At 34.3% G+C, this 24,497-nt stretch overlaps 3 protein-coding genes across 8 annotated transcripts; 2 read left to right on the forward strand and 1 right to left on the reverse strand.

Annotated features, from left to right (window-relative positions):
• Positions 1-1,028: 1,028 nt before the first annotated feature.
• On the forward strand, positions 1,029-8,922 carry LOC149497158 (uncharacterized). 6 transcript variants are annotated; one of them, XM_089720174.1, is made up of 10 exons: positions 1,029-1,495; positions 2,359-2,663; positions 2,893-4,901; positions 4,985-5,121; positions 5,364-6,432; positions 6,541-7,238; positions 7,556-7,604; positions 7,686-7,933; positions 8,086-8,193; positions 8,315-8,922. In XM_089720174.1, exons 2-10 carry the CDS (start codon positions 2,471-2,473, stop codon positions 8,535-8,537), a joined length of 4,734 nt encoding a protein of 1,577 aa, XP_089576300.1. In that variant the 5' UTR covers positions 1,029-1,495; positions 2,359-2,470; the 3' UTR covers positions 8,538-8,922. The 6 variants fall into 6 exon arrangements, with proteins under 6 accessions (XP_089576300.1, XP_089576301.1, XP_089576299.1 ...); XM_089720175.1 differs by having other exon boundaries at positions 7,689-7,933; XM_089720173.1 differs by having other exon boundaries at positions 5,364-5,534; positions 5,625-7,238.
• Positions 8,923-9,070: 148 nt separating this feature from the next.
• On the forward strand, positions 9,071-11,910 carry LOC149497159 (transcription initiation factor IIB-like). The gene is made up of 2 exons (XM_089720176.1): positions 9,071-11,184; positions 11,628-11,910. The coding sequence occupies exons 1-2, from the start codon at positions 10,380-10,382 to the stop codon at positions 11,786-11,788; spliced, it is 966 nt and encodes a 321-aa protein (XP_089576302.1). The 5' UTR covers positions 9,071-10,379; the 3' UTR covers positions 11,789-11,910.
• Positions 11,911-15,272: 3,362 nt separating this feature from the next.
• On the reverse strand, positions 15,273-17,123 carry LOC149497160 (UDP-glycosyltransferase 83A1-like). Its single transcript, XM_089720079.1, has 2 exons — positions 16,549-17,123; positions 15,273-16,454 (listed from the first exon to the last, which is right to left on the reverse strand). Exons 1-2 carry the CDS (start codon positions 17,033-17,035, stop codon positions 15,592-15,594), a joined length of 1,350 nt encoding a protein of 449 aa, XP_089576205.1. The 5' UTR covers positions 17,036-17,123; the 3' UTR covers positions 15,273-15,591.
• Between the last annotated feature and the right edge of the window lie 7,374 nt (positions 17,124-24,497).

Below are 24,497 nucleotides of genomic sequence, written 5' to 3' on the forward strand. Positions count from 1 at the left end.
TTGGAATAGTTAACATAAATTTAAATTTAATGTTCAATTTTGAATCAACAGCCATCGTTGAATTTAACTCGACTCAATTGTTCTCGTTACATTTAAATTAATGTTGAATGTAATTTAACAATCATTGCCAAAATTAGGTTTAATAAAACACGTTTGAATTATTTCATCATCAATTTTAATCTGAAAATGATTTGAGTGTTTATTTATAATAACTACATATCATAAATGAATGTTAAACTGTGATTTAATTATATAAATAATAAATATTATTTCAAATTTAAATTTATAGATTTTCTTTCAAATAAAACTTTGCCCTTTCCTTCTTTTATCATTTTCCTTTTCTTCTTTCTATGCAAAATGTAAATATTTCAGTAGTTAAAACTTTGATATTCATTACCTTATGGGTTCAATACTAACAATAAGTTTTTTAAAATAACATTTCATTTCCCCAATTGTGAGGAAGAGGAACTATCATTTTGTGTGTTGTAAAAATTAAAAATAAAATAAAATAACCAGTATTGGGCCAAAACAAATCTTCGATCTAAGCCCAACCCAAACTCTTAATTTCAGATTATTAATTTTCTTTCAATTCTTAAATTAAAGATGATAAAAATAAAAAATAAACCTCTATAGCCAAACGCGGCGGCGGGAAAAAAAAAAAAAAAAAACTCCCATTAAAACCTGCAAGAAGAAACTTAATTTAAAAAAAAAAAAAAGAAAAAAAAAACCTCAAAAAGTGACTTAAAAAAAAGGTACTAGCCACGCGTGAGTAAAAGCGCGTGGAATCCGCATATCCTTTTTCCACTTTTTCCACAGCTTCACTCGCAAATACCCACCCACTAAAGCGATCCTCCGTCCTCAGATGTCTGCTAAATATCTCCATCTAACGGTCCTAAATTAGTAAATACATACACTCGAGAAGCTGCGTAAAATTATTATTATCCGAACCTGAGCCTCGGTGTTCGAACCTAAGGTTAGGATAAGCATTTCTTTATTTATTTCACATTTTAAATCTTTGAACAGTTTGGTTGAAATTATAATCCTTGGACAGCCACTGTATCTATCGATCGCTAACCTCTATCTTCGGTTGTCCGGTCCGAATTTCCAGATTTTCTCTCACTACTGTTTGTTTCCTTTTATATAGAGAGAAAGGAGAAGATTCAGTGAAAGCTTCTAAGCAAAGTCGTCTTTTTTTATTTTTTATTTTTTAAAATTTATATAAAGAAGGGAACTGTAATTTTGAGCTTAAAAACCCCAAAAGAAAAATATACATATACACAACAAATTTTGCGGTTTTTCCTTCTTTTAATCGATCAGCCTATTAAAAAAACGGCACGCCGTTTACTTCATTGTTTCTCTCCATTTCTTTCTCTCTTTCTCTCTCTCTGTCTTTTGTGCCTAAAGAACCCTAAATTCTCGCTTCCTCAGATCACACACACTGTCAAGTTTGGTAAACACTTTTGGTACTTCTGCTTGGGAGCTCTCTGGGTTTTTGGTAATTTACTTCTTTTAGCTTAAAGTGAGTAATTTTAGTGTTAATTGTATGTTTTCTGTTCTTAATTGCGGTGAAATTAACTTGGAAATGTTTTTCTCTTTTTTGAATTATAAATGGTTTTGTTTTTGAGGGTGGAGGAAGTGTTTGTTCCTTTGTTTATTTAATTGTTTGGTTGTTTTGTTTAGGGTTTTTTGAAGTTTGGTTTTGATTTTGTTTTTTCTTTTGTTACTATGCCATGAATTTTGCTTCCTCTGTGCTTTATTGATTACACTTGCGTTTTTGCTTGAATTCTATAGCTTAGATTAGCATGTGTACTTCTCAATTTACCCTTTCCTTCTCTTCCCTTTTTTAGTTTATTTTGTGTCTGGTAAGTATCTAGTTTTCATTTGGTTTCATTTTTTTCTTGCCTTCAAATTTCTGCTTTAGTAATTGCTTCGGATATTAGAGCTAGCTTTGATGTAACATGGAAAAAAACCATTAAAAAGTTGAAAGGATTTGTGTCTTTGGTTCATTTGGTTAGGGAGAAAGTTAACATGAGTGGCTTAAGATTCCAAGGTCACTTCTTTTATGTTTCTGACACAACCAAATTGATAATTTATGGATTCTTTAGGGCATTGGGAGATACTTGACTGTGTTTCTGCAAGTTCTGTTGGGTTTGCCTCAATTTATGTATGCTTAAATGCTGTGTACTGACATAAGTTTTAGTTAGTATTGTTGATTGAATTGTTGAGTATCCATTTTTTGGAGTGTAAGCTGTGTGTGTTCTAGCATTTTGCTTTGCTAGTTATTTATTTTTTCATGTTTATGTGCTTTTGCATTCTTAGAAATTTTCTAGCTTAATTTATCTGAATGAACAATTCCAGGATGATAATTTGAGGTACGTTTAAGGTGGTCTGAGTACATGATCTTATATATGGATAGAGCTACACTTTACACAAACAATTAGGTGGAAAGATATTGGTTTTTCAATTTTTAATGCCTGGTAACGAAGTTGAAGAGGGGATCTGCAATCTATACGAGCTACAGAACTCTTCCCGGGGCCGGCTTCTATCTCAGGCTGTTTGTGGCAATTGGCCAGTACTGGATTACAATCAGTGGGTTGGGAAGCCAACGCCATCTGGCGCACCGCTGTATTTCAACCTGAAGAACTACAGCTCTCAACAATTAGGTATCAACGATATGCACTGCTAGCATTCTCTTAGCATATCTTCTAAATGGCTCGCATATTGAATTAAAAGTTTACACTGCTTCCTGAAATAGCATAAGCGCCTTTCCTCCTGTCTTGAAATGATAAAAGGGAACTGTGGTTTATGGAACTGCATTTCTAAATTCGGTTTGAGGTGCTTCCTCTTTCATGCTTATGTGAAGTTATACCATATATATTTTGGTATTTGCAGATTCTGTGAAAGGACCTGATGTGGATTCTCCACATGTGCCATTCAACCAAAACCATATGCAATTGATTCCAAGGCTGGAGTTTTCTAGAAGTCTAACCATAAACAGTCCGCTGAATGCAAATGAATTTTTGCTTGGAGGCCAGAATTTCCAGTCAAAGCAGAACCAGCCAGGAATTTTCAGTGAAAGCACTGTTTATGACCAGCGAAATTTGACTCCGAGAGGCATTTCAATCTTTAAATCACAACTGGAAAATGAGTGTGCTGACAGTCCCACCTTGACAACAAATTCAGAAAGGTCAGAGATTACTGAAGCTTCAAGTGATTTTAACATTTTAAAAGGGCAGCATCAGTTTGCAAGAGACCAACAGTTGAGTGCTCCACAACCTTACCCAATGCAGCAGCCTGGTTATAATGACATGCAATTGTTGCAGCAGCATATGTTGTTCAAGCAGCTGCAAGAATGTCAGAGACAACAGCAGCTTCAGCAAGATTTGAGACAACAGAACTCGTTAAACCAGTTTTCTGCTATTTCTAGACAGGTAGCTGGGGGTCAGTTTTCACCCCTCATCAATGGAACACCTGTTCACGATACATCGCAAATGCTTAGAAATTGGATGCAGCTAGGTTCTTCTCCTACTGCACAAGGAGCGTCTAATAAAGTCACATTCTCCCAAGAGCAAGGACAGACTTTGCGTTCAATGAGTCTTGCTCCTCAGCAGCTTGATGTATCACTGTATGGTACTCCTATTTCCAACACAAGAGGCAACATGGCTCAATATCCTCATCTGCAAGGACTATCCCATGATTCTGTCAATATGGCCAAGGCTAGTGGTCAAACACAAAAATCAATAATGCCGTCTTCTGGGTTGGGCAACCCCTATTTGGGAGATCACCCTGCTGTTCCCCTAGACCTGGTAGGCTTACCTCAAGGAGCTTTAATATCCAAGCAGGAGCTTCAGATAAAAAGTAATTTTGGACAAGTTCCTATTCAGTGTCTGAACAGTGGAGTTTTTCCAGGAAATCTTCAGGAGGGTAATACTCCACAAGTGAATACACCTGTGAAGGAATATAATGGGAGGCAAGAACAAGCTGGTTGGCCCGCAATGCAGCAAACGAAACAACTTGGTCCTTCTCAGAGTTTGGTTCCCCTAGACCCAATGGAAGCAAAGATTTTGTACAATATGGATGGTAACATTTGGGATGCTTTTGGAAGTCGCTCTGATGCAATTGCTGGAGGGTTTAACAACACATTGGAACATCCGGACTCATCTTATGCATTTCCTTCTATTCAGAGTGGGAGCTGGAGTGCACTTATGCAGTCTGCTGTGGCAGAGGCTTCTAGCAGTGATACTGGGCTACAGGAGGAGTGGAGTGGCTTGACTTTTCAAAATACAGAGCACTCAACTGATAATCAAATTTCAAACTTCGTGGACAGTGAGAAGCCACAGACAGGCTGGGTTGATAACAACTTGCAGAGTGCATCCTCCTTTAGTTCAAAACCTTTTCCTATGATTGGTGATTCTAGTATGAGCTCTAGCTTCCCTGGCTTTCAGCAGCCAGGAATTCAGTTGTCAGTTGAACAGAGAGGGGATACTTGCCAGGATGGCTCTCGTGAGTCCATTGAGAATTACAACCTTCAGCAGAAGCCATCCATTGGGGATGGCCAAAAGATTCAAACATTTATGCATTCAAATAATGCATGGGCTGGACAGACGTTTGAGCACTCACAAAGTTCTGCAAAGCATCCAAACGTAGCCTCAAGTGATGTTCAATTGGACAGCAAGGGCAATGAGATCATGGTTAAAAGTCAACATCAGACAAGCAATGGTCCTCATGTTGTGGTTAACCTTTATGAGGGAGCCAATGAAAAACATGAAAAGCAGCAGAATTTGCACCAGCAGGAGAATTCTAATGACTGCTCAGAAGGCTTAGGTGGTTGTGATCCAGGACATATTGACCAGTTCAAGTTTTTTGGTAATGTTTCCAGCAGTGCAATGAATGTAGATAAGGTGAATGAGTTTCCAACATTCATCACTTGTACTTATTCCAGTTTCCAATAATTTAGTAGTAACACCACATGTCTTCTTTGCAGGCATCCTTACCTGACTTACAAGGAAATTCCAGAGCATCAGAGGAGATACCTTCTAGGGGTGGTCAGGGCTCTAATTCATCCACTACCTTTCATGGATCAGTTCTCCTTGATGGCTCAAATGTTTCTGCTCAGACAAGGTAGTTGGTGTCAGATTCTTAATGATGATTGGAAACAAAGAATTTATGTTTAGTCTTGTTGTGAATACAATCTCACTTCACTCTGTCAATTTTTTTTTTGTTTTAGTTCACTTATTGTTTCAAAATTGTAGAGGCCTTAATTGTTTTCTGCAGATTTTCTTTCCTAATCATGTCACATTTTTTTTTCTAATGCTGCTTCCATTTCAAGATCCAAGAGAATCTGACTAACATTAACATGGCAGTGAACATATGCTTGAGCTGCTTCACAAGGTTGACCAATCAAAGGATGATAGTACCATAAAACAATTTGAATCTACTGATGGTGGTGCTGAAATGCCTGGAGCTGATTCACGTGACGCATCTGTCTCTCAACTGTATGCTCAGTCTCCTGCCTCCCAAGGTTTTGGTTTAAGGTTGGCTCCTCCATCCCAAAGGATTTCAAGTTCGAATAACTTTCTTATTCCTCCAGGTTTATCACAGATGATAAATAATCTGAATTCTAGGCAAGTCAATCCTGAATTAGGAGAGAAAAATCAGCCATGGCCAACTCCACCATCTCCATTTCAGTCTTCAACTAGTCCACATGAGCTGGCTAAAACCGGTAGTCTGGGGCCTAAAAGCTTCTCTCCATATGTGAATATCCAGGGGAACTCTGTTGCGTCGTTTTCACCAAATCCTCCACAAACAAGAAATCAGCTTCAAATGCATAACTTATCCAATGTACCTGTATCATCTCAGTCATCGCATGCAACCTTACCTGGTGCTACTAGTAGATTCTCACCTTTTAATCAAGCCCCCACTCAAGATGCCTCTCAACAGATGCTTGCTAATCCTGTAAGTCAACAATTTCCAGTGTTGGAGGCATCTCCTATATCTCAGCCTTCAGTCACGTCAGGCATGTCTCAACCGGCTGAGAATTCAGCAAGGCCATATAATGTATGGAGAAATGTACCAACTCAGCGGCAATCATTTGGCATGGAACCTCTCAAATTCTCTTCCAGTTTGCCTTCCTCCATGAATCCAACAAATAATAGTTTAAGCACTTTATGGACTCCGCATGGGTCAAATGATCAGAATTCCATAAAAGGTGGATATGCATCTTCAGAAATTGGTGCCTCTTCTAATTCACAATACTTTGATCATGGGGAAGAGCATCCTGGAAAAGAGATTTTGCAACAGCGAATGCCATCTAAGATGCTTGATGCTTCTCGCTCAGGTGGTGTTTCTCAAGGGCAAGAGCCTGTTTCAGATGCAACTGCTCTTTCATCTGGTTCGCTGGCAACTCTTACTCAGCAGCAGGACCTTGATCATGTAAGGCATAGCAAAAACCTTGCTCAATCTTCTTCAGAAAGAAATCTCGAATCCTTCGGCCGTTTAAATAATGACCACAATGACTCCTCTCTCTTGCACCAAATGCAGGCAATAAATAATGGTGCAGACAGTTCTTTGAATGTTCAGCAGGCTGCTGCTTTGGGAGGACAACAGTTACATGATAACATTTCAAGGTTCAGACACCTTACAGATGGTAGACCAAATCCATCATCACAAACCCATTCATTTCCATCTGGGGATCCCCAATTGCTTAGCTTCATGGTAGAAGCAAGAGATGGCTCAACTGTAAAAGTTCCACAACCAGCTCTTCAATCTAGACCTCAGGAGATGGTTGCACTTGGTTATGATTCTCAAACTCAATCTAGCAACAGCAGTATGCTATCTAATCATACAGATCATGGCCATATTAATCTGCATATGGCACCCTCCTGGTTTAAGCATTATGGGGCTCTAAGAAATGGACAGATCATGCCAACATTTGATGCAAGGCTTGTCAAAAGTGCTTCATCACAATTCTCTCTTGGAAAACCTTCTCAGAATCTTCAAATTCACAGCCCTTTGGAACAGTTAGATGTTGCTGATGTTGGTCAGAGTGGCAAGGTGTGGCCAACTTCAGCTGTTGCCTTGGTAGCAAGTCAACAGTTATCATCCCCTTATATGTTGCCTTCTGAAGTAACCAATCAAGTGGCAATTATGAGATCAAATAAGCGCAAAATTAGTACCTTTGAACTTCTACCATGGTATAAAGAGGTGACACAAGATGCCAAAAGGCCTCAAAATATCAGGTGCTTACATCATACAATAATCTGTGTTTCTCCCCCCTTCCTCTCAGATCAATATAGGTAACTTTGGTTACATGATTGACAAGAGATCGCTGCACCCTTTCTCCCCTTCCCTCCTCTCTTCCTTTTTCTGTCACTCCATTCTCTGTGACAAAACTTAGCATTCTAGTTGTAAATATACCATTATAGTGGGTTGTATTTTAGATGCTTTCTTGTTTTTTATTTTTCTGTTTTTTTTTTTTAATTTATATTGTGATATGTCAGTTCTCTAACTTCCATTTACATTTGTTCTATTGATGACGAGGTATTGTTTTTTGCAGTGTGGCAGAACAAGACTGGGCTCTAGCCACAAACAGGCTGATTGAGAAGGTGTGACAGTTAAATGGGTTATGCAGTTAAAAATTTTTTTTCCCATTGTCAATTGTTTTTAATTTCTTATTTTGTAATTAGCAGGTGGAAGATGAGGTTGAAATGATTGAAGATCTGCAACCGATGCATCGATCAAAGAGAAGGCTTGTTTTAACAACACAGCTTTTGCAGCAATTGTTTCATCCTGCACCAGCATCCATTTTATCTGCAGACTCTGCTTCGAACTATGGTATCATATCATATTTTGTTTCTAGATTATCGCTGGGAGATGCATGTAGCCTTGCTTACTGCACAAGAAATGATTTTCTTGCACCTGTAAACAACAATGTGTGAGTATTATTCTTCACTAATTATAGGAAACTAAGTTCAGCCAAAAAAATAAAAAAAAGAGCCTGTTCTGACTTGTGGAATGAATATGGTCCTGATATTTATGGTTTGGTGCATCATGGACTTATTTATCTGTTAATTCATATTTGTCCAGGAATTCTGAAAAGCTGAAAATTTCTGAAAGAAGTGGTGACCAGCAATTTTTGGCTATTGTGGAAGAATTCATTGACAGAGCAAAAAAACTAGAGAACGACTTCCAAAGGTGTGAGCAAGTTTTGGCAGTTACAAGATTATTTTGTTGCCTTTGGCAATCCATGACATAAACTGAAGATTTCACTCAAATTGCAAGATTTCCTCTAAATGCATTCCATTTGAAAATGCAGATTGGACAAAGCAGCATCAGTTGCAGATATAAGAGCAGAGTTTCAGGAGTTGGAAAGGTTTGCTGTCATCAACCGGTTTGCAAAATTTCATGTCAGGGGACAGATTGATGCCTCTGGAACTTCACCACCCCCTGGTACACCAAGATCAATTCTCCAGAGACACGTTGTAGCATTCCCTATGCCTCGGAATCTTCCTGAGGGGGTACAATGTCTTTCACTATGACTCAACTATTAATCGCAAACTGAATCCTCTTTTCTTTTGCATTCTGCATTCCATGCTGTAGCTGTGCCCCTACCGTAATGACTTTATTTAACTTGAAACACTGGCATGGAAGAAAGGACAAACGCAAAATCGAATGACGGACAGATCAACTCCAAGTAACAGGGCTGCTTGTTCATTTTGAATTGAAGTGGCCAATTATTGTCATTTTTGAGGAAGTATATATTGTTTCTTGTATATGTTAATGAAATTCCAAGGAGAATAGGGAGTATTCAAATTAACTTTTATAGAGCAAGGAGGATCAGTAGTGTGGATGTTCTCTAGTGCTTGTTACATAAATTAGTTAAATTTAACTTCTATATAATCTGTGATTGCAATTGTTTAGCAATATCTTGTTAGTATTTTCTCTCCCTTTCCCCCTTTTTTTTTCTTTTTTTCCTTAACATCTTTTTCAGGTTTCTTTCCTGTTATCAGCTGGAAGAACAGGAGAAGTTGATATCTTGAAGATAAAGCTATTGAATCATGCAAACAAAAACAATGGTGAAGCTTTTTACATTTATTGAAATTATTAATGTTAAAAGATTTTCTTACAGGAGCTTCCACTGAGAGTGTTTGCGCTAATTTAATTGGATTTTGATGCTAGTGGGGCTAAAAAGCTTCCATGACTTTGACATTTCTGATAAAAGATAAATAATGTATCCTTCTTGTCACATGTATGTGTTGGTGTTACCTTGACTTTGCATTTTTATTGGGGGCAGCAAAAAGATCTTCCCTGAAAAGGATACAGAAACTTCTATGACAACTTTATAAACATTTTGTTTTCTGTGAAAAGTACAAGGTATCAGAGACATTGATTCTATTGACCCAGTGTCCCCAAAGATTGCTATAATGCCATATGATGGAGTAAAAGACAAGAAAAGGCTTGTTTTTTTGATAAAGTAAGTTGTTTTGGGGTTGGAAGGATTATTCTTATTACTCACCCTCTTTTTCTGTTAAAAATTGACTGAAAGGGAAGCAGCAATGACACGTCAGTTATTTGAGATACTGATACTGTCTTTAATAACTAACTTGTATCTACCCTGTCAATATCAGAGTATCTGATCCTCCCTTTCTTCCAGTCATGATTGGGAAAGTGATGTGAGACAGACGATGATGATGAAAGCTGAAAAAAAATCTTTTCCAAGTAGTAGCTGAATCAATAAAGAACAAGAAACAAAATCTTGTCAATTTTTATTGATATAAAAATAACACCTTTTGTGGGGTTAGCTTCATATGAACCACAGGACTTGTTATTGGTTGGCCACCCAGCAAGCCCTAGCGGACAGTATCTGGTGGGTTGTATTCGTGTTCTCAAACATCCTGACATTCTTTAATGAAAAATAAATAAATAAAAATTATATTACTTTATTTATTTATTTATTTTGTTTTGTAATTTCCATCATCATCTTCACATGGATTTAGTACCTTTTTGCCTCATGAGTAATGGGTCCCCAGAATCTTCTTGCAATATCAAATACTTCTTTTCCGTAAGTTACATTTTAATTATTATTTTTTCCTTTTTGTATTTATTATAAAATTCTATGATGGTTACTCGTGTGGTCCTATATACATTAAGCATTAAGTATAATATTTATATTACATAGCACGTGCCCTTAAACCCTAATCCTTATCAAGAAAGGATTTCTTGATTGCTTGATTGCCAAGCAGCTCTACCTACGGATATAAGACCGCTCCGCCTTTGCTTGCTTATCATTAATTTGTTATTGCAAACAAGAGAAGAGAAGCCTCAAGAACAGGAAAATTCAAGAAACAAGAAAACGAGAGAACTCAATATAATCAAGAAAGATGGAAAGTAGGAACGACATTAGCTATTGCATGGATTGCAAGAGAAACACTGAAGTTGTGCTTGACCATTCTTCGGGAGATACAATCTGCACTGTCTGTGCACTAGTTCTTGAACACCACTTTATCGATGAAGGTTCTGAATGGCGATCTTTTGCTGACGACAAGGAAAACAACAAAGATCCTAACCGTGTCGGTGCCGCCTGTAATCCTCTCTTTAGCAGTGGCAACTACTCAACTATAATTATCTCCAAGCACGACGGTGGAAACGGCAGCGCCGCTGACATTATGGCTACAACCAGGAGAATGCAAGCCTTGACAAACCCTGATAAGGACATAGCAGAAGGGTTTGAAGTAATAGCTACGATGGCAGATAGGCTAAGTATTGTTAAAACAATCAAGGATAGGGCTTGCGAGATATACAAGGATGTTTTGGGGAAATCTTGCAAAGGAAAGAAATTGAGTGCAATAATGGGTGCTTGTTTGTTTATTGCTTGTAGAGAGACAAAATCTCCAAGGACATTAAAGGAGATATGTAGTGCTATAGATGGGGTTTCAAAAAAAGAAATTGTAAGAGCAGTAGAGACTATAAGGAAACTAGTGGATGTTGAAAGTGGAATTTTGAATACAAGTGAGCTTGTAAGAAGGTTTTGTTCCAATCTTTCTATGAACAGTACAGCCATGAAAGCTGTGCAAGAAGCTCTTGAAAAATCTCAAGAGATTGACATAAGAAGAACTCCCAAGTCCATCTTGGCTGCCATTATTTACATTATCAATCAGCTTTCAGACAAGAAAATACCTCTTCGAGGTCTGGATCTCTTTGATACGTTTTACTTTTATAATACATAAATTGTCGATAATTTATACATAAACTGTCAATAATTTTTTTATTTTCTTTGAAATGGGTTTTCTTTTGTACATTCAAAAGTTCTTTTCTTTGCCAAATTGTTTTAAAATTCTTCAAATTTTCGTTTTTACTCAAAGTTTTCACTAATATTTCTATGAAGAAATCTTTTCTTGAATCATTAAATTTTATATCAATCTTTTAACTTTCTTTAAATTGGGAATTTATTTATTCAAAAGTTATTCTCTGCCTCATTGACCCAAAATTGATTTGTTATAAGTTATGTACCATGTAGTATAATGATGGGTGTCTGATTTTTTGGTATTTTAATCAAGAAGGGAATGTCATAATTTTTTGTTTGTGGTCTCCCTTACGATTGGATTTGACTGAAGTAATGAGGATTTCAGATATTGCAATGGTTACTGAAGTAGCTGAAGGGACAATCAAAAAGTCATATAAGGATATGTATCCTCATGCTTCAAGGCTAATACCCCATTGGTATGCCAAAGAGAAAGAGGTCTTCAACAAACTGTGTCACCCTTCAAATTGCGGTGCCAAGCAGCCATGATTCCAATAGGGAACTGCAGATTCCTTTTTTGGCTTGAAACAGAAATCTGGATTCTGTAGTTGGATTTGGAATTACTTGGTTAGATGTAATCCATGACTGACTGAGACTTGCAATGAATATTAATTTGTAAATACTAGTTCAGATTTCAATTTCATAAGTTTGAAATGCAAATTACTGTAAATTCTTTTATCACTTGGGAAATTAGGTAGGATTATACATATGTGTCTACCAACTAAAATTGCACCACCTGAACTTCTAATTAGAGGATCGAATGGGTTTGACTTAAATTGATAGTGCTTGAAAAATAAAGATTGCAAAAAGTTTATAAAACAAAGAGATTGCTTGAAATCAATTTGACAATGATTGAAATTATAAAGAAATCTCTAGTACTAGGAAGAAGAAATTACAATGAACATAAAAGAGATTAAAATTGAAATTGCTTAAGAATTGTAATTGAGTTTTGTATAGAGGTTTGATTTTTAGAGTTGGTTTCTGGAGCCTTATTCTCTGAATGGATTTGACTTCATGATAAACGTTGATAAATGCTTTATCGACTTCTGAAAATCATCGATTGCTGCAAATAAATTGAAAGTATTTGAAAAATAAAGATCGTAGCAAGCTTTGTAACTTGAAATTGAAATCGTTATGTTGACTATGATTCAAATTATAAAGAGAAAACAACAAAACAATACATGGAAAAGAAATTACAAGGAACATAAATCAAATTGGAATTGAAGTTGCTTGAGAATTGTAGTTGAGTTTTCATTTTGATTTTGATTGTCGGAGTTAGTTGTTGGAGTCTTGTTTTCTGTTCGAACATTTTATAAGGCACCTACTGTTGGTTTATCACTCTTACATGTACAATTACTTATCCTTTCTGTTAACCACCTCACGTTAACTCCAAATATATTTATTTAGCTATTAATCAATTCATTATAGACCTCTAATATTTTAAAGATCAATTAATTAATTAAAGAAAAAAAATCAAAAAATCACAAGTTAAATCCATAATATAAAAATAATTAAAATACGGTACAAACAATATGTCAATATTTTATATAAGTTATTAGTTTAAAATTCTTGAATTATATATGTCAATATATCAATATAAGTTATTATTTTACCAATTATATATGTCAATATATCGATTAGTTTAAAACTCTTGAGTTATATATGTCAATATGTTTATATATTTATAATATATATAAAAGTGCGAATTGGTAGAGAAATATTAGGATTGCCGAAAACAATCTACTAAATTTATGGATTGACAAAAACATCACTAAGGATTTTAATTTGTTTGGTTAGAAAATAAAGATAATTTAATTTTTATTAGTTATGAATTTCCTGTTTAAATCTAAATTCTATTCTATTGGATATAATAAGAAATTATGTTACATACAATATAAGATACATATTAAATGTGGTGGTGGAGAAAATAAAGACAATTTAGTTTTGATTGATTATATTAATTTTCTATTTAAATTTAGATTCTATTGGATAAAATAAAAAATTATATTATATATTGTATAAAGTTTATATGAAATATGATAATATTATTCGGTTCCACATTCCTTATAATTGGAACCAGCGGTTTGAAATCGAAACCATATAATATAATATTAAATAAGGTATATAACATGTATATCAAATATGGGGTAATGTATTATAATATGATATTACTATTATATGAAAATATAATATAATATGATAATGCCAAATAAGGTATATATTAAATATGGTAAGAATATTATATTTTTATTTTTTGATATAAAGTAGAATAAAACTCATTATATATATATTAAAAATATGACATAACATGCTATATTAGCTAAGCATGTATTGAAAGAATTTTTTTTTCTAAAAAAAGCAACCATAAAGTTTATTATATGCTTATAGTCTATAGTAAAAAAAAAAAAAAACTATAAATTATGATCTAAAAAAATGATTAATATATTAATTATTATAATATCTAATATTGGTATCTCATATTTTAGTAATTATTATAATTATAATATCTAATATTGGTTTTTCATATTTTAGTAATATAAACTGTTTATGATATTATACTATTCATGAAAAATATTAAGTTAATTAAATTTAAATTATTTTAAAAAATTTAAATTGATTGATAATTTATTTTATTTTTATAAAATTTGGTTATCCAATTATAATGATATTTCATTAGTAGTAGTATGTTATCTTAATTGTAACGATGCTCTAAAACAATGATTAATAAATTAATTATTATAATATTTAATATCGATTTCTCATATTTCAGTACAATAGATAATTTATGATATTATATTTATATGAAAATAAATTAATTAAATTTAAATTGTTATAAGAAAATTTAAAATTGATTGATAAGTAATTTTATTTTCATGAAAATTTTATTATCAAATTATAATAATATTTTATTATTATCGTTACGTTATTTACTTAGCAAGTTATTTAATGATTGAATTTTTTATTTTTTTATTTTATAAAATATTATTTTTTATTTTATAAATTCTCTTAAATTTTTAGTAATATAAATTGTTTATAATATTATAACCTATAATGAAAAATTAATAAAAAAAATTATATATATAATTATATTTATTTACAACGTGTCAAAATAACAAGTATGAACAATGCACATTCGAGAACATTAGTATGTATATATAAATGAATAAGAATGGGTAAGGAGTATCGAAATTGCAAAAAATGTAGCTACTAAATTTTTATATTGATAAAAATATCATTAAAGATTTTAATTTGATTATTTGAAAAAATAATATAATTTAATTTTTATTTATAGTATTAATTTTATATTTAAATCTAAATTCAATCCAATAAAATAACAAATTACATGATATATCATATAAGGTACATATGGCTGTTTGTGTTTATTGGGCCCTCGTGGGCAGGCCTATTTGCAGCTTGAGCGAGGCCCAATTGTCGCAATAATATAGATATGTATATATATAGATGTATAAAAGGAGAATCCAAACACTATTATAGTTTTTCATAAAAATGGTTCTTCGGCCAACATATACAATAATATATATCATTTTAATTTTATGCATATTCTACAATGTTTTTCGAGATTAAATTCCATCTTCAAATAAGTTTAAGAAGCCAATCACATATTTACTTTCTATATTTTAAATATTACCTCTTATATTTGTTAAAAGCTATTTAGTTTAGTTAATTAATGTTTTTACTACAAATTATTAGTGTTAGAAGTCTCGATCGATGGTTAATTTTATAAAATTTTTAGATATTTTTCCTATTAATTATTAACTAATTTGTGTTTATATTATATTTAGAGCATATTCACTTTATAAAACTAATTACAATGAAATTTTGATTTTAAAATTAATTTTTTGTTTATCCATAATTATTCAAAAAATAATAAATAGATATCAAATATTACTATAAAAAATTTAATGAATATTTTTTTATTTCTACAACATTAATTGAAATAGAAAATAAAATATGCACCATGAAAAATAAAAATAAAAATATTTCATATATGATATGAAAATAACTCGACCCTTGACGTTGATATTACATTTTAACAACAATTATCACAAAAACTTTATCAAACCCAACTTTTATATACTAGCAACTATTGGCGACTGCCAACTATTAACAACGGCCTATAACTTTCATAAACAGTTAAAGAAAACAGGTACAAGTGCATTCGAAAATTCTCTTCCCCATCTTAAATCTGACAATGTAACTCTATTCAAGAATGCCAGGAGCAATTACCCTTAATCTCCCAAGAAAATGCCTAGAAGGTGGCATTTTCTCCACTATGACTCCAGCCACTTAATGAAGTTAGTAAAATTTGCAGAGGATTGACCACCTTCTCCAACACTACTTCTAACCCTTTGCTTCAAGTTCAAGGACCTTTCTCTTATACTTTTATCGCTAAACAATCGATCCATTTTTTCTTTAATCTCCCCTTTCCTTATAATTCCATTCTCATCTTTATCAAATCCCAAACCAACTTTCCATATCTCACAGATGTAGCTTTCATTAAGGAATTGGTCAGCAAAATAAGGCCAACACAAGAAAGGCACGCCATTGCTTACACCTTCTATAGTAGAGTTCCAACCACAATGGCTAACAAAACAAGCAATAGAAGGATGGCTTAAAACCTTCTGTTGTGGAACCCAACTGACAATTTTTCCATTTCTACCTTGAAATTCATCTGGGTATTCTTCAGTAATTCCAGGGCGAACAACCCAAAGAAATGGTTTCTCTGTAAGTTGAAGACCAAGTGCCAGTTCTTGAAATTGGGTCTGGTTAAAAATTGTAGTACTACCGAATGCTACGTATATCACTGACTGGGGTTTTTGTTGGTCAAGCCATTTTAGGCAAGACGAGTCTTCTTGCCAAAGTTGTGATCCTGAACTTCCAGTATTGTAATTTGCTATTAATGGGCCAATTGGAAGGAGATTTGGGGTTAAAGAAAATGCTTCAGGCTCAAGATCATATGTTGAATTGCATAATTTCCAATCTGCCATTTTTGAACCTTCAGTCATTCTTTGTATGTATTCAAAAATGGCTTTCTGCGAGTTTGAGTCACCACCTAGATTCCATGGCATGTTTTGTGTGTCAAAATTAGGGATGCCAGGGGATAACTGGATTATGTGTTTCTTGGTTGAGAATCCTGTAAAATGAATTACAAATTGGAAAATTTCAAAATATGCTTTATGCAAATACTAAAGAAGAAGAAGGAGGTGGAGGAGGAGGAAAGAGCTTACCATCAGAAGAATCAATAGTTCCATCTCTAATAAGCTTAGGAATGATTGCTTCCAGGGAAAACAAGGCAGCTGATGCAGGCCAAACAATAGCTACTCTAATCCCTATCTTCTTTGCAACTTCTCTAACCCAACCCATATGTCCATCAGCAACAATACAAGAAATTGGACCATCATCACCATTTAAGTCCTGTATGAGCTCTTCAAGTTTTTTAAGCATGGTGGTCAACATTGAGTCGCATAATTTGCCAAAGTCATTTCTATCATCCTCAGAGCCTAACCCATCAGGAATTGAGACCAAATTAACAAATGGCGATGAACCTACGGAATCATTATCAACAATTGCACTAAGTACTCTCTTGTGAACAAAGTCTGTGTTGACAAAAGTGATTTTTATTCCAAGATTTGCTATTCTTTGACTAAAATGCATCAAAGGATTAACATGCCCTTGAGCTGGATATGGAATTACAAGAACATGGGGATTGCCCATTTCTCCTTCTGTTTTTGAGAGAGAGAGACAGGCACCAATTTTTTTTTTTTATTCCTCTCTCTTTAGTATGTGTGGTCGTGGAAGAGGAAAACTATGCATTTCTTATCTTCTCTTCCTTAAGGTAGTTCCTATTTATAACCACCAGCTAAATGCATAAATTCATTCAAATAATTGATATAAAAAATATTTTGTGTTACTCTAAACATTATTGAGATTAAAGTTATAAATTTTGATAACATTATATATATTTCCACACTAACAACAATAGCTTTTTCTTATTTTTGATTTTTATATGCAAAATATTAATTTGATGTATTGTTACTATAATTTTTAAAATAAAAATTTCATATTTTTTAATTATTTAATAAGTGTTTAAATTGATATCTAACTTTATAAATCGCAAATATTTAATAGAAAAATCTTATAAGTTAAATGGTTAAATAGATATGATTATAAATTAAAATGTTGAATGAGTTAAAAGTAGGATTGATATCTAATTTTTTTGGTGCAAAGAAGATGGCATGCACGTGAGAGAGGAGAAACACTGAAAATTCACTATCAAATTGTAAATAAATCATTTTGTACAACTAGCTAGTTCTTTAGTCTCACTTTCTTTATCTGGTCATTTGCAATTTGTATCATACAAGCTATCTTACCTATTGTACCTTCAAACTATGGTCGTGCATCACACGAAGCTCTTCTCGACAAAAACTTTGACAGAGCTTCAGCAAGCACAAACTTTCTGGAGAGTGAGCCATTAATTAGTTACCCGATTTCCTAGGTGGTGGTGGACTACCTACCCTACCTCACAACTGGTTGTCGTTTTGCCTCACTTTCCTTATCTGGTCATTTGCTATCTTCTTCTCTAAAATCTTCTCGTGCATGGGAAAGTCATTATCTCGATATAATGTGTGCCTAAAGGAAGCCCCACCCTTCGTTTCATGCAGGTAACAATAGTTCTTCCCCTGTCTATGCTTAACAAGGTTATTTCTTATTTGTCTTCAGTTCTTTTAAAAAATTATGCTTCGCTTAGTAAATTATTATTTGATGATTTGGCCTTTTCTTTTTCTTTTTCTTTTTTCTGTTATTTCAATTTGAATAATAAAATCTCTTTGTCTATCATATTTGTTTTGAAATCTAAAAAACGATATCTTTTTTTTTTTTTTGTCCTTTTGAGCCAAATTTAAGATTTTCAAAAAAATAACTAAGAGTGGGTTATTAAGGTTTTGAGATGGATTATCCTTAGAATGTGAAAATTTTGAAGGAAACGACAAGCCATGACAATAACAACAACAATCCTGATAAAATCCATGAATAAAATTAATAATGACATGATAATTAAATAAAGAGTAAAGTAATGATAATTTAATTACATATCAAAATTGAACGATAAATAAATTAAATGAGTGGCGTCACTCAAATGGTAGTCTGGTTGGTCTTACTTTCAACATTTTAGCGAGCGTGTTAATAATTTTACAAACTCATTGACTCGATAAGACTCGTATATTTTAAAGTGAAAATTCCTCAATCAAGACTTGAAAAGATGCTTTACAGTGGAGTCATATGATGCATCACAACTCAAATGTGTTAAAAGAGTGCTTATTATCACTAAAACAGGCCCGCAACCCTAAAACAAAGTTACTGATTGACCTTACAAATACTCAATTATGCACTTCTGGATGCTGCCTTTCCCTGCAGTCGTTCAAAGATCCCTTCACGTCTTTCGTTCCAAGGCTCCCAGAGATACTTGCTATTGTCAAAAAAGTTCTCAGCTCCCTTTGAGCGGGGCTAATAACCATCCGCTCAAGTGCAACAGCATTTTTCAGCAAATATAATGCCAGCTCTAGTTGAGTGTCAGTGCCTTGAAATCCACCAAATTCAACTTCTTTCAATTCAGTAAGACGGCATTCGGGGATCTCTTCCGTTGTTCTTTCTTCATTATTAAAATGGAAATGCTGCTGTAGTATCTGTAACAAGTACAAAAATATCAATTTATGCATGGAAAACTGGTAGGTGTTTACTATTAAGTTGGCTTGTCAACCACATTGTTCCTCGCTATATCAATAATCCATAAAGAAAAGTAGGTGAGGTGACCCACCGTCAAGTTAAATATCTGAAGGAGAGGGCAGGCTAGTGGAAGAGGAATATTCTTCCGAATGTCATAAAATGCAGTCTCGGCATCTAAAATGAATTCCAGATGCTTCAAATTGAAAAAAGTTGCTAGGCCACTTGGTACAGAGCCTACCTGTTAAAGAGGAAAATGAAATGAAAAACATTATATATAATCAGAGAGAGAATAGAAGATACATGTTTTTACAGGATATGATAGAATCATGAAATATACGGGATATGATAGAATCATGAAATATGAATGAATTGTTGTGGGTCCCTTTGATATGTGGGACCCACACAGTTTGAAAAAGAAAAAAGAAGGAAAACATGTTGTTTGAAGAAAAAAAAGGTAAAAGTCAACAAAAGTTGGCAAAGTAATTCAAATGTTGGCAAAGCAATTTAAATGTTGGCAAAGAAACTCAACAAACGCAACATGTTTTTAGGCGGTGAATGCACAGTTCATTCGCTAACTTCTCCGATAAATAGAGATAGCGAATCCCTCATCAACACACAGCAGAAAGAAGAAAAAACAATGTAGAGAAAGTTATCTAGTTTTAGGAAGAGTTTCCTAAAACTAAGGAGGAAAAAATAGTGATGAAATTATTATGAAGTACTTTTGGAAAACACTTTGAGTGCCACTATTTTTTGTATTACTCTATTTGTGTACCTACTATTTTTAATAGTAGAAGAATTATTCGGAGTTTGTCCCGTGGACGTAGCCCTAAACAGTTGAGGGTGAACCACGTAAATTTCTTTGTGTCCCATTTTTATTTTTTCGCTGTATTAATTTTCTCTTAATAGGTTGAAAGGGCCCAACGATTGGTATCAGAGCTGAGGCAAGTGGTACCTGATGCCCAACAACTGGTATCAGAGTTGATGCCTAACAACTGGTATCAGAGCTGATGCCCACCAACAACTGGTATTAGAGCCAAAGGTTTCGGCAGGTCCAACCGGTTAGATAGCGATACCGAATCCGTGGATATATTTTGAAAATAGATATATCACGACGAAGAGAAAATTACGACCAGTCCATTGGTGTTGTCCGCTTGGAAAGACGTTGCAAAATCGACTTAGTGATGAATAGTAAAATAGTAACTCAAAGTTGATGGTGAATAGTACTATTGGCGTTACTGTTGCTGAGTCCGTTTCAAGTAAGTCCAGCACTATTCACGCATAGTACTATTCACTGTACAGTTACTATTCATGCATACAGTTATTATTCGAGTAAACGGTTGTACCACTGTCTTTCTGTAGCCATGCTCCCCCATAACAGACTCAAACTTCTTGTAACACTGTCTCCGTGCCTACTTCAAGCTATACAGGCTCTTCTTCAGTTTGCAAACACAATCCTCTTTTTCTACGAAACCCTCTGGTTGCTCCATGTATATTTCTTCTTCCAAATATCCATGTAGGAAGGTAGTCTTTCCATCTATTTGCTCGATTTCCAGTTCAAAACTGGCGGCCATTTCGAGCACTGTTCGAATGGATGTCATTTTCACAACTGGTGAAAAGATCAAAATCAATACCTTTTCTTTGATTGAAGCCTTTCACAATCAGTCTAGCTTTGAATCGTGGTTGGGAGCTGTGTTCTTTCTGCTTGATCCTGAACACCCACTTGTTCTTCAAAACTTTCTTGCATTTGGGCAACTTCACCAGCTCAAATGTTTCATCCTCATGCAAAGACTTCATTCATCTTGCATGGCTTCAGTCCAGCTCCTCTTGTGTTCATTTTCCATACCTTCTTCAAAGCTTTCAGGTTCTCCCCCGTCAGTCGTCAGTACATACTCATTGACTGGATATCTAGTAGATGGTTGTTAGACTCTATTAGATCTTCTTAATGTTTGAGAACCTTCCGGTGCTGGTGGTTGAACATGAACACCATAATCTTCATCTGGTTCATTCTGATTAGGAACTTCTGGATTTTCAAACTCTGGCACTTGTTCTTGTGGAACATTTTCTTCATCTCCAATTTGTCTGCGTTCTATTGGAGGGACTCTCTCTATGTCTGTTGAGTCTTCATCAGATCTATTGGCACTCTGCTTCAATATCTTCAATAGTCTGATCTTCAACAAATACAGCATCACGATTTCTTCTAATCGTCTTCTGAATTAGGTCATAAAACCTATAGCCACATTGGTCTTGGCCATAGCCAATGAATACACACCGTCTAGTCTTGACATCAAGCTTAGACTGTTCATCCTTCGGGATATGCACGAAGGCTTTGCAACCAAACACTCGCAAAGGATCATAGGAAACATCATTTCCTAACCATACTCTCTCTGGAGTATCATACTGTAGAGGCAAACAGAGTGAACGGCGAACTGCTGTGAGTAACGCTTCACTCCAAATCTTTTAGACAACTTTGCATGTGAGAGTAAACATATGACTCTCTCCATCAAAGTTTTGTTCATCCTCTCAGCCAAACTGTTCAGTTGCGACGTCTTGGGAGGTGTTGTTTGATTTCGAATGCCATGCTCTTTGCAGAAATCATCAAATGGCCCAGTGTATTCTCCACCATTATCTGTCCTGATACACTTCAGCTTCTTGCATGTCTGTCTCTCAACCAGGTTTAGAAGACTTCAATGTGTATACCCAGGTTTTTCTAGAATGGTCATCGATAAATATCACAAAATATCGATTTCTACCATATGACATTGTCAATGGTCCACACAAATCTGAATGATTCAGATTTAATACATTCTTCATTTAATACTCTATTTAGCTTTCCCGCCATACAATCAGGACACTTGTCTATGTGAACTTCATCCAATCAAGGTAGTACGTTCTTTCCTGCCAGAGTTTTCTTACTCATGTGGCGTAGTCGTTTATGCCACAATTCAACTGTATTGTCATTCTCCGCTACACTCAAAGTGTCTTGGGAGAGTTTCGCATACATCACGTACAGCTTTCGGTCTTTAGCTACCACAAATGAACCTTTTGTGAGCTTCCACTGACCATTTCTGAAGGTGCTACAGAAACCTTCATCATCAAATCTACAACCGAGATTTGGACGCTTGCTCAAAAGCCCATTCCTCATCAATCTTCTCTTCCGGTTTAGTTCAACTAAACACAGGCAAATGCATTTTGATTACCATAAGGAGATCTCTCATTTCTCCATATATGGTATTTCCCGCCATTTAGACTGATCATTTTGCTTGTCCATTTTAACTTGCGCAGAAAATCATCACCAACATAAACCGTATACGTGAACAGTAGTATATGTGAATAGTGACCATGAATAGTAACAGTATACTCGAATAATAACTGTATGCATGAATAGTAACTGTACACGTGAATAGTACTATGCGTGAATAGTGCTGGGCTTACTTAAAACCGATTCAGCAACAGTAACGCCAATAGTACTGTTCACCATCAACTTTGAGTTACTATTTTACTATTCATCACTAAGTCGATTCTATAACGTCTTTCGGAGCGGACAGCACCAATGGGCTCATCGTAATTTTCTCTTTATCGTGGTATATTTATTTTCAAAATATATCCAAGGATCCGATACCGCTATCTGACCGGTTGGACCTGCTGAAACTTTCGGCTCTGATACCAATTGTTGGGCATCAGATATCACTTGCCTAAGCTCTGATACCAGTTGTTGGGCCTCAGGTACCACTTAACTCAGCTCTGATACCAGTTGTTGTTGGGCATCAGCTCTGATACCACTCGTTGGGTCCTTTCAACCAATTAAGAAAAAATTAACGCAGCGGAAAAATAGAAATGGGACACAGAAATTTACGTGGTTCACCCTTAACTGTTTAGGGCTATGTCCACGGGACAAACTCCGAATAATTCTTCCACTATTAAAAATAGTAGGTACACAAATAGAGTAATACAAAAATAATGGCACTCAAAGTGTTTCCCAAAAACACTCTATAATAATTTTCTCACTATTTTTCCCTCCCCTAGGTTTAGGAAACATTTCCTAAAACTAACTCTCTATATATATATATTTTTTTTTTTCTTTCTTCTGATGTGTGTTTTGCTTGAGGCTTCACTACCTTTCTGTGTAGGAGAAGTTAGTGAATGAGCAGTGTATAATTCATTCACGGCTCTCTATTTTATCAATAATTGACTGTAATTATTCCTTTTTCTTTTCTTTCTTTCTTCAAATAATTTCCTTTTTTTCTTTTTCGAAAGTGTGTGAGTTCCACATGTCGGAGGGACCCACAACATCTACATGATTGAAAAAACGTTGCTTTAGGATAAACAGTGAAGAAAAGCAGGAACTTATATTGCTGGCATTCCTTTAATCCTTTAAACAAAAGAATTTCTAGACGGCCATGAAACTCCTAACATTAGCAAAGAATAGAGTTCGAATATCAGAATGTTATCCAATAATCCGTTTCGAAAGAAGTCAATGATAAGCCGACCGTATACAATATACCATTTGGATGCAAAAACTTAGCAGTAAAGACTAAAGACTCAAAGACTCTTTGACGTAAACAAATTGAGCAATTCTGTTTTTTTTTTTTTTTTTTTTTTTTTTTTTTTTTTTTTGATAGTAGCAATTCTGTTGGAATGGAACAATTTGAATTATTTTGTTAAGAATCAAAGGAATTTATACAAAAAGAAGACAATTTCCAGTTATTGAGATTTAAAAAGACCCAATTTTCCTAACACTAAAGTAATGATGAATCAGGATTTAGAACAATAATTGCTCAATTTTTAGAGATATCCTTTTCTCAATAATTCCCAACACTAACCATCCCTCCTGCGGATTCTCGAGTACTTACTAGTGTCGGTTTTTTTTTTTTTGGGCAATTATTGCCAACTGCCAACTGCCAACTGCCAACTGCCAACTGCCGAGTCCTTAAGGTGGTAGTCCACCTAAAAAGATTTCATGTCGGTAAGACTTGTATATTTTAGTGTAAAATTGGCTTAACCATTTATAAGTCAAAGATTAATTATTATTTTTAAAAATTACCAATATTCAAAATTATTTATTCATTTATTCCATATATATTATTCCTGTAGGATACTGATTTTGAGACAAAAAGTAAACTTCCGGGATAAAAAAAAAAAAAAAAAAAAAAGATTGACAAGAAATAATTAATTTTCCAAAATAGAGGACCTGACAAGTTAATTTGAAAAAACCTATGTCAATAATGTTTCAAAGACAATGGTAAAAAAAAGAAGAAGCATATATCCATAATCGCCTCTACTGAATCTCAAATGTTTATCCTAATTAAAATTCTCATTTTACAATTGTGTCCTATACTTCTATTATTAAGTCATGTCTTTCATTGTACTATTTAATAAAAAAGAACATTATTTTTTTTTATATATAATTAAGTGCGGTTAGATAGATTTTCTATCCAAAAAAATCAAAATAAATTAT

This window comes from Jatropha curcas, chromosome 4 (genome assembly GCF_041381405.1).
Source record: "Jatropha curcas cultivar XTBG-Jc1 chromosome 4, XTBG_Jcur_1.0, whole genome shotgun sequence".
Lineage (NCBI taxonomy): Eukaryota > Viridiplantae > Streptophyta > Magnoliopsida > Malpighiales > Euphorbiaceae > Jatropha > Jatropha curcas.

Excerpts from the sequence above, each read along its gene's own strand:
- LOC149497158 (XM_089720171.1), top strand. The coding sequence starts at position 2,471 with ATGCCTGGTAACGAAGTTGAAGAGGGGATCTGCAATCTATACGAGCTA. Across the intron at positions 7,934-8,085 it reads GCACCTGTAAACAACAATGT|GAATTCTGAAAAGCTGAAAA; the intron begins GTGAGTATTATT and ends ATATTTGTCCAG. Across the intron at positions 8,194-8,314 it reads CTAGAGAACGACTTCCAAAG|ATTGGACAAAGCAGCATCAG; the intron begins GTGTGAGCAAGT and ends TTGAAAATGCAG.
- LOC149497159 (XM_089720176.1), top strand. The coding sequence starts at position 10,380 with ATGGAAAGTAGGAACGACATTAGCTATTGCATGGATTGCAAGAGAAAC. Across the intron at positions 11,185-11,627 it reads CAAGAAAATACCTCTTCGAG|ATATTGCAATGGTTACTGAA; the intron begins GTCTGGATCTCT and ends TGAGGATTTCAG.
- LOC149497160 (XM_089720079.1), bottom strand. The coding sequence starts at position 17,035 with ATGGGCAATCCCCATGTTCTTGTAATTCCATATCCAGCTCAAGGGCAT. Across the intron at positions 16,455-16,548 it reads AACTATTGATTCTTCTGATG|GATTCTCAACCAAGAAACAC; the intron begins GTAAGCTCTTTC and ends TTCATTTTACAG.